Genomic DNA, 10,463 nt, shown 5'->3' on the forward strand with positions numbered 1-10,463 from the left:
GACCTGGATGTCCCAAATGGTCATGCCAAAGCCTATATGTGTTGGAATCCCATAAATCATCTCTCATAACATGATTGGATTCAATTATTCAAATAGTGGTTGCATACAACCCACTAGATCGACACATAAGTTTCTCTAAGACTCTTTTATGTCCATAGTCGATCGTTAGAGGTGATGCAAATAAACTCTTGTCCATTCTCACAATGTGTTTCCACATCAAAACCATTGGCTCTTATATCTTTGAAGTAATAAAGTTCGAAAAATATGTCTACGATATGAGATAAAATAAATTGCTACTTTATTAATAATAGCCAATGTTTACATCAATGTTTCGTGGCCATTATCTAATCCAAAATAAAAATCAAATCGTAGTCACTCTATCCGTTTGGTAACTCCAATCAAATATGACCAGGGAAGTAGAGAGAGATGTCGGTGGAGCGAAGCTCTCTTAAGTACCACTAATTTCAATTACTTTCCTAGACATCATACTTCATTGGATGCGCCACATGAGAAAGAGTTAATACAAAATGTCATTTATTGACTAAGACATATTACCATTACATAATTCTTGGAAAATAAAAGACTATTCTAAATAAAAAACTGCGGCATTTTGTCTTCATTGCTAGATTTAAAGTCTTTGTGAACTCAATGTCTTGATCACCATGATGCGACTACCTTCTTAGGTACATTGCAAATTCAGGTCCATTGATAAGACGTTCCATATCAGAAATAGACACCATAAAGAGGATTCTGATCCCTTGATTGAGGCGCATTGGCGCAATATACATAGTCCCTAGGACTGAGGGAGTTGGAAAGTGATGACTCTGGCCAACGTTGGCTCCATGGTTTCTAACCCTTCGTCCCTCAAAATCACACCTCCTACGGTCATGTGATTGTCGCCTTGAGCAATTACCTTCTTGAGCATTTCGATCGTATGGATCATGACATCGATGACGACTTTCTCTAGCCATAGGACGATGCTCTTGATGGCTATCTTGAAGCCTATCAATTTCTCTTTTCACAAGCTCGTTGCCATGTATTTCAGCAATGGCCATAGCTTCAATAAGCTGTCAAAAACTTGTGATCTGTCTTGCATTAACATGAGTCCGGAATAAATCAGAGGACCTCATAACATAGACGGGGAAGATATTGAGGGTTTTCTCAATCAATTAGACTTCTGTGATCGTCTTTCCACAGAGACACATCATTGCTCTGATGCGGAGGGCTTTCGAATAAAATTGCATGACTGTGTCAAATTCAAATAAGCAAAGATCTTTCCATTCTGCTTCTGTATTCGGAAGAATGGAGTCACGAACATTGCCATATCGTTCGCGAAGCGCTTGCCAAAGCTTTATAGCGCTATCCTCATTTATGAACTCAAACTAAAGGTCACTATCCATGTGACGTTTCATGAAGGCAAGTGCCCTGGAATTATCTTTCTCAGTTTGAGGGTCTGGAGCTGTTTTTATAGGACAAAGCTCTTGGATAGTATGCAATAAATCACGGGCAATAAGGTGGATCTCGACATCAATGACCCATATTAAGTACCTTTGGCCTGCATAATCCAATGGAACAAAATCGAGTTTGTTCATGTTTGACATCCTAAAAGATGAAACAAGAACAAGTTAGTTTCGGAGTCAATGCTTCCACGAAAACTAATATAAATACGATTTCTGAGCTATGCTACCAAGAAATCAATTTCCAAGAAATTTTGTATTAGACCGAAACAATGATGTTTATATGGTCATAAATCGATGCTTACGGATGCTTTTAGTCCGAAGCTTACGAACACTCTTAGTTCGTAATATTTCGATGCTCATGAACGCTCTTAGTTCGTGGTTTACGAATGCTCTTAGTTTGTGGTTTACGAACGCTCTTAGTTCGTATAGCGTGAATCTCCACGATTCAGCTTTTCAAAGAATCGATCCCACGTTATCAGAAAGGTGGGATGTAGAAGAAGGGAGGTTGAAAATCCCAGAAGAAAAAGAAAGGAGAAATTTAAATTTCGGAAAGCAGGAACTTTAATTTAAAACTTACTTGTTGAATTCAGAGCAGATTCTCTTCTGAAGAGCTTCTACTTCGATTAGTGTAAAGGTCTCAAAATAACTCCAGTATGGCTGAAATTTGGAGGACAGATAGAAGAGACAGAGACAAACAACTTTGATGAAGAAAAGATTTTGATCTGAGGTTCCAAACTAGACGTTTCGAGGATTTCAAGCAGACAGATGTACACAGGAAGGGAGAACGATGCAGTTTGGAGCTGCAGGGGCAGCAGACGTGCAGCGGTGCTGCAGAAACAGCAGGGATGCTTGCGCAGGGGCTCATAGATGCTGCAGGGGAAGGCGTGCAGGTGACGCTAGCGTGGGCTAGAAGCTGCGGCAGTGAGGCTTGAAGGTGGCAGCGGTGGTTTTGAAGGTTTTTTCTGGTTTGGATTTTTATTCTCGTGGTTAGAGCTCGTGCTGATAACGTGTTTAAGAATAATAGAATTGAGAGAGATTGATGAGAGAATTGTGTTTCATTATTGAGAATATGAACCCTATATATAGGGATTACAAAGTACATGTTCTAATGATACAAGGAAAACTAATCCGAGTAGGAATAGGAATTCTAGAACCTTCTCTCCTATTACAATCATGGAGCTACTACTAGTTTGATTAGGCACACAAAGCTCATTTCCTTTAACAATAACCACTAAAGAGCTCACCACATTAGTTAATCTCTAGATCATGCATCTCAGTGTGCACTCATGAAAACATGATAAACAAGAGAACCAACTTTCGCACCAATAAATTTAAAAGAACAATACTAGCTAAATATACCCACAAATCTTGACTAGGGCTTCCATAGCCCCCATCAAGTTCATGAATTCTTTAACCTGTTTGAGAGTAGTTAGTGATGATTATAAAGTACAGTAAACATTTGAAGAACCAATATTCTAATTAGGTAACCGACGCTCTCATGGCCTCTATTTCCGCCCTATTGCACCCCACGTAAAGAATCACGGAGACGCTTGTACCTTTGAGTGGAAAATTCTTTGACGTCAATCCGATTAAGTAATGTGTGCATAAGCATGAGATTTTTTTTTTTCACCGTCTAAAAACAAGGTTTTAGACTTTTTAGTGGCACTCATCAGCTTGCAGGTATGATAAGAAAAATAATTTTTCATAATTTCTACCAAATAAGTCTACAAAACGAATTTGACAATAGTTGGAGTCTTAAATCCCTATAAAATTTATGCAATGTCTCATTTATTCAATGTAGGACAAACAGTCCAGTTTTTCACATCCCCAAGATAGAAAAAGGATCGAAATGGTAACACCAATTATAAAGAAGTGACACTTATTAAAATCCTTGATCTTGAGAAGAACTAGTTCAACAAACAAAAATAAAGATTGATGTAAAAATGGAATGCTCAATTATACATTGCATGTGTTTCTTTCAGGTCAAGGTTGCTCAGTGCCATCAATAACAATCTTGCAACCTCCTGAAATCTTGCGTCGAAAAATATCCCAGCTGCTTCTCTTCGCTATGCCTTTCAAGTGAGCAATGAATTTCGTGTGCATGTCATTTACACACAGTTGGTCGAGGGATGTGAGACCGTCGATGCCCTTTGGAACTAACTCCAGATTGCGACATTTGGATATGGTTAGCTTCTTAAGCTTAGGCATCGCCCCATTCTCGATGACCATCTTTCTTAGCTGATCAAATTGTTCTATACTTACTAGAATTAGTTCTTTAAACGTTCCAGCTTTGAATTTCAACACTTCCCCTTCGGAATAATCAACCAAGTCGAGCTCCATCAGATTAGGCAAAGACTCAAGGGCCTCAAGGGGTTCCACCCTATCATTCAGTTTTGAGCACTTTAGAGCTATCTTGGACAGACTTTCAAGCTTGGGGATCCACCGCGGCAGCGTGTCTAGGAGCCCTTCCAAATGTAGACGTTGTACATACTTAGGTGGGGATTCCATATGATCCAAATCTAGATACACTTCCAAGCTCTTTGATCTTAGATCAAGCATGGAAAGATGTTTCATTTTCTGAATGGATGAACATAATTGTCTTCTATCTTCTTGACTTGCAAGATCTACTTGCAGCCCCAACTTCCTTAGATCTACCAACTCTCCCAAGGCTTTTATGAGCTTTCTATTGTTTCTCTTTTTCACCTCAATTAGTGACAACTTTTGTATGGACCGTAGGGCTTTAATATTTCCTGAAGAAACCACTACCGCTTGGATATTTTTAGATGTAGCATCCCAGTGATGGACTAAGAGGTGGCGCAGATTGGAGAGTTTACATATCTCTTTTGGCAAATGGGTTATCTGGGTGTGTTTAAGATCTAAGGTTTCCAAGAATCCAAGCTTGATAATGGACCTTGGAACTCTTTTAATCTTAGTTTCCCTTAGGCTCAAATACCTTAAGAGGGTGAGACCGACAACACCTTTTGGAAACTTCTTCAAAGGCGCACCTTGCAAATCTAAAACCTTTAAAAACTTGAAGTTTTTAAGTACATTTCCAAACTGGCGGAAATTATTAGAACTCCCCTGGCCAAATACTAGCAAGGTACGAATACCATTCAAATCATATGCAGACCCTGATATAGTGATGTTGTCATCTTGAACAGAAAGGCGTCGAATTTTTGTACCTGAATCAGTAGTACTGTGGTTCGCTTTCAAAACACAGAGAAAATTCTCAGGTTTAGAAATGATGAAGTGGTGAACAAGATTCGAAACACGACACCTCCTTACTTGTCCATCAGTTTCCTTGCTGCTGACGCTAACCAAGTTTCTACCAACCAGTTCATTTAGATACCATTCTGCAACGTCCTCCATTGTTTTTCTACCCTCTGGCTTCACAAATCCTTCGGCTATCCACAAGCGAATTAGCTTCTCACGTTTGATAGAGTAGTCTTCTGGAAACACGCTGAAGTACAAGAAACAACTTTTAAGCTGGCTTGGAAGATCCCTGTAGCTCAACTCCCAACTTCTAAGCGGGCTTGGAAGATCCCTGTAGCTCAACCCCCAACTTTCAAAGCTTTCATATGCCTTCTTCCACTCAACTGGAGAATGCCGCTTGTTTGCTAGATCGGCACCAACAGCTGAAATTGCAGAAGGCAAACCGTCACACCTCTTCAGGAATTTTTCAACCCACTCCTCAAGCTCCTGTGGACAGTTATTATTATTATTATTATTTGGAAAAGCCTTCTTGCAGAACAGATACCGGGCATGTTGCTTTGATAAGCCACGACTCAAGTCATGGATGTAGTTATTGGAGGAATGAGAAGCAACATCAGACGTACGAGTTGATACGAGTATTTTACTCCCAGGGGAACCATTGGGCAGTGCATTTACAATGGACTCCAAATCCTCGTTACGCCAAACATTATCCAAGACAACCAGAAACTTCTTTTTCTGCAGAAGTAGTTTCAATTTTTCTTTTAGACAATTAATTGTTCCTTCTGGTTCCTGCCGTTTTCCTTTTGGATCAAAACTGCTCAACATGGTGCGCAACACATTTTCGAGATTTAGAGGACGCAACACATCGATCCAAGCTCGGCAATTAAAATTCCTTTGAACCTTTTTAGTGTCGTAAACATTCCTCATGATAGTGGTTTTGCCGGAGCCGCCAGGACCTACAATGGAAATCGTCAGACGCTTTGGATCTCCTTTCATCAACTGTTCAATGAGTTTTTGTTTAGGCACGTCAAAGCCCACTATTTCATCGTCTTCAAGAACTTGCGGGGTCAAAGTACCTCCATGCTGCTGGCTTGTGCTACAAGTTGGTTGGCCTTCTTGTGTGAGTCCATCGAGTTCTCTAAGAAAACCGATCTTATTTGTAATAATAACTTCAATTTCGGAGGACAATCTGTTACTTGCTAACCAATAAGACGTGGAATGAGCAGCGCAGCGTGTCATCCCAGAATACCAATGGGTATACTGGGAATGATGGGGAACCTGAATTGTGAACTCGTCAAGTGCATCCTCAATGTAATGAACTACATCTCGGACCTGTTTAACACGAGCTTGAAGCTGCACTTGATTGCCTTGATCAATCCGTGCTTGGGACGTCGTTAGATAGGCATCCATCCTCTCCAAACAAGTTCTTGCCTTATCAAGAGCTTCACGGACATGGCTCGGACTTTTGCGTATTTTGTCGACGAAGCTTGCGACCTTCTCAACTAATGCCAATGCTGCTGAAACGGCAATATCCGCGGCCATAGTTCGCACAAATCAATTCAGCTTTCTATGGTAGGGGTGCACAAAAAAGAAACACAAGTCGATCTGTTTATAAACCGAACTTGCGGTAGATGAAAGGTTTGGAGAAGCAGATCGAGGTTAATGAAAAATATTTGGTGGAATTCATGCATACATGACCTCTAGAATCATTTCATGGCGATGATGAGGTCCATTCTGCCATTAAATTCCCTAGATGGCCTGGCATGCCATTAAATGGTTCTAGCTAGTTGCAAATTTTCTATATCGTCCTTTTTTGACCGGAAAAAGTCTTCTTTTGATGGTACAAGTCAGCTAATTGCATAAGACTGAATCAAGTCATTATACGCAGTTCGGTGGCCATATATGAAATGACCTCGTTACAAACAGTACTATATAATGTATGTACAGATTGGTGGATGCAAAAAAACTTATATCTAGACTTTGGTTTTTTAAATTACTCAACATTGGGTGTGTGTGTTTGGTGGGGTGGTAAGGCTTTGGTCTCATTTATAAGAGGTCAAGAGTTCGAACCCCATCAATGGTGGGAATGGGGTGGGGTTTTTTTTTAAAAAAAAAAAAAAAAAAATTACTCAACATTGTAGTTGAAAAATATTGCTAGACCAATATCTAGTTAACCTTCGGCCATTAGGTTTAGGGAAATGAAAATCCAAAGTGAAAGTGCGTTAATCAAGAAGAAGAAATTGACACGAAAGGAGAAATTGACGTGTTATGGCTATGAAAGGAGGTATTTGCGATCCGTCATAAACGAGTTATCGCGAAAGGAGAAATATTTGACGTGTTATGGCTATGAAAATCCAAAGTGAAAGTGCGTTAATCAAGAAGGATTTATACATTTAAACGTCTGGATAATCTATGAATAGTCCTAATTGATGGTCGGTTTCAAGAGTCCGATTATATATGCATAACAAATAAATACAAATAAAGGAAAGCAAAGTAGCTAAGGGTGATATCTTTAGTCGATGCAAGTTAATTATGGGAAGTTCCTCGCATTTTCAGAGAGCAGACTAAAGCATTTGCTGAGAAAGTTGGATGCATTTGCTTAGACCTACTTGCAAGTTAATTATGGGAAGTTCCTTCCATTTTCGGAAAGCAGCCTAAAGCATTTGCTGAGAAATTGCATACGTATAAAAAGAAATTTCTAGAACATGTATAAATCTATATAAAGAAAGCTAACCTCCGATTAATATAACTAAACAGTAAACATTGAGTTATTGATTTTCTTTTGGGCAATGATATGGGGCCTCAATGAGGCCTAAGATTTGTGGCATCAAATCCTAAATATTATGTCATGTAAGTAAATATAAAATTTTATTTTCAATTCAATATAATATATATTGCCACATCATACTATTTCAACACCAACTTTACCCTTTTACATTTCCTTTTAGATGTTAGGGGGTGAATCAATTACATTAATGAATTTAATTTGGTGACAAAAAAAAATATCAGCTATTAATTATGTATTAATTTAAGAGATATGTATACAAATTCTTTGATCAATATTTTTCTTCATTTAAGTAATTTTTTCCTTTAATTTTTCTTCCCAAATGGCATTAATATATTGAATTATGTGTCAAGAAATAGACGTTAACTTTTCTTTCCAAATATTGATTAATTTCATCCAAAAGAAATAGCATTAATAAATTGAATTTGGGAAATACTTATGTCTAAATTAAGAGGTAAGAAAAAATTACACGTTAGCAGTCATTGATTAACATCTACAATATATCTAAATATAAGGGAAAGACAAACAAAAAATAATAAATTCAGATCTAACGTTTAAACCCTAGCTAGATAAAGAGAAAGAGTGTTTCTATTAGGACCTCTAAATCTGCTCAGTTGACCTCACTTTATTATGAATTATTAAATGACATATATAACCTCTTATAAAATAACTATTAAAGACAACAATTATACCAAAAAAATATTATATTTAATTTCTCTAGACTTTCCAATTCAATAATATTATATTGCATTCTTTGTAATTTTCCTTATCTATTTTCATTTTCCAATTTCACTACATACTCAATAAAGTATTTATATTTATTTAATAAGAATTAAAACTATAATCAAGATGATGTGACATAAAAATTCCTATATCATATATGTTGAAGGCATATTGGTGAGGGATAACAAAAGAAATCATATTATGACCTAAATCCCAATCTATTCATTATATTTACAAAAAAAAAAAAAAAAAGAGCTAGCAGTAAAAAAAATCTAAAAAACTATAAAATAATTAATCGTGAGGTACAAAAAAATAGAGAAAATAATTAAACATTAAGAAAAATTACTCTTCATTTTTTTTTTTTGCACATCTACAAGAGAAAAAAAAAAGTATAAAAAAAAAATTCTTTTTATTAGAAATTAATTTTTAAAGCCCAGGCCAATATCTTGTGTTTGAATTTCTTTTGGGTGCGGCTATTGCCACCCTACGAACCACTTTGTTCACCCTACATGCTCTTCTCACCCTACATGTATTTTTTTAGTTTCAAATTTACTTTGTTCACCCATTTATAGTACCCAAAATATCATTTTCCCTACATGCTTTTCTTACCCTACATATATTTTTTTAGTTTTAAGTTTGCTTTGTTCACCCTACATGCTCTTCCCTTTTTTTAGAATGCAAGAAATCCTCATAATCAAGCTTAAAGGATCGACCTCCTCAGGGAGCTCGGCAAAACCCATTATACAAGAAGCAAAGACGAGGGCATTCCAACTCGATCTTAGGCATATGTTCTTCAAGAAATCAATACTCAATTCTATGATAATGACCTGGAGAAGAATTCTAATAGGTATGCTGTATGCATATGCTTGTTTTCATATAGCAAGAGAATCCAACTTGAAGAAAAGAAAACAAAAACGTGATTACATCATTTTTAGGCTCCAAGTAGGTGTTTTCAAACTCCATTAGCGTTAACATAACATGAGAATGATTGAAGATGATGAGTGTTAAAAAAGAAAGTGTTAGGGTTTAATGATAATTGAAATGATTAAGCTTCAAGTTTAAATACGTGTCCTATAGGGAATAAGAAAACAAATTGTAATTTTTAATAGAGAAAAATGCATCATCAGGGCCTCAACTCTTGTGCACCGGCCAAGTTGATACCCAGACTCTCAGTGCTACCAATGTGATACCTGAACCCATATTTTGCTATAAAAGAGGTACTTCCGTCAGATTTCACTGACGGCTCAGTTAAAAAAGTCACATGCCAAGCACGTGGGCCTAAAAAAAGGGCAAATGACCTGAATGACCCTTTGCTTCTCCCAACAACTGATTCCCTCCAAAATTCATTTGCCATACAACTTTCCCTCCAAATTAACTTTAGTAACATAATATCACATCAGTCCATTTTCTTTGGAACTTGATCAAATGGGTTAAGTACCTGCATCATCTACTTGAACAAGTTGATCCCAAGTACACCTCTCCCATTAAATGCATACCCCGAAATGAAAGAGTTCTAGGAAACAACATCCTTTCGGGCCATTCGTTCAAAAACACTAGATGCAACATCCAAATCTCCACATTTACAGTAAAAACTCACAAGTGAGTTCCCCACAGACACAACTTGTTGCAGAACCCTTTAGAATCTGCATAAGAGTGTATCCATTTCCCATCATCAACATCCCCAAACCGAACGCACGCAGGCAAAACCGACACCACATTAGCCTTATCCGGTTCAAAACCCTGCTCCCATGTCTCATTAAAAAACCCCAAAGCTTCACTGTCCCTCCCACACTGCGCTAAGCACGAAATCATCGAGTTCCACAAAACAACATTCCTCTCACCCATCTTCCTAAACAAACACAACCCAGTATCGACATTGCCACTCTTGCAAAACCCACGAATCATCAAATTCCAAACAATCACATCTCTTTTAGACATTTCATCGAACACCTTCTGTGCATCACCCACCCTCCCACAAGTCACATACAGCTCAATGATCCCAACCCTAACTGAACCAAACCAAAACCAAATCTGGAAAACAATATATTTTCCAATCAATTGGCATTTGACATCATTCAAAATCAAAAAACCATTTGTAAACATAGACTCAAGCTTTATGCTTTCTTTCCTTACGAGCTAGATCAAAAACCCATTAATCAATGCTTGCCCAGAAATCACTTACGGAAGAATATTTTCCAATTTGAGAGAAACCCATTGATCCAAACCCACATTAAAAGCTTCAAGCTTTAACATAAGAGTAGAGGAACAACCGAACAAACCGA

General features: G+C 37.5%; 1 protein-coding gene across 1 annotated transcript; it reads right to left on the bottom strand.

Moving 5' to 3' along the window:
* Positions 1-3,443: 3,443 nt before the first annotated feature.
* Positions 3,444-6,215, bottom strand: LOC112203419 (disease resistance protein RPM1). The gene has a single exon (XM_024344388.1). It carries the CDS (start codon positions 6,213-6,215, stop codon positions 3,444-3,446), a length of 2,772 nt encoding a protein of 923 aa, XP_024200156.1.
* Between the last annotated feature and the right edge of the window lie 4,248 nt (positions 6,216-10,463).

This window comes from Rosa chinensis, chromosome 5 (assembly GCF_002994745.2).
Source record: "Rosa chinensis cultivar Old Blush chromosome 5, RchiOBHm-V2, whole genome shotgun sequence".
NCBI classification, from domain to species: domain Eukaryota; kingdom Viridiplantae; phylum Streptophyta; class Magnoliopsida; order Rosales; family Rosaceae; genus Rosa; species Rosa chinensis.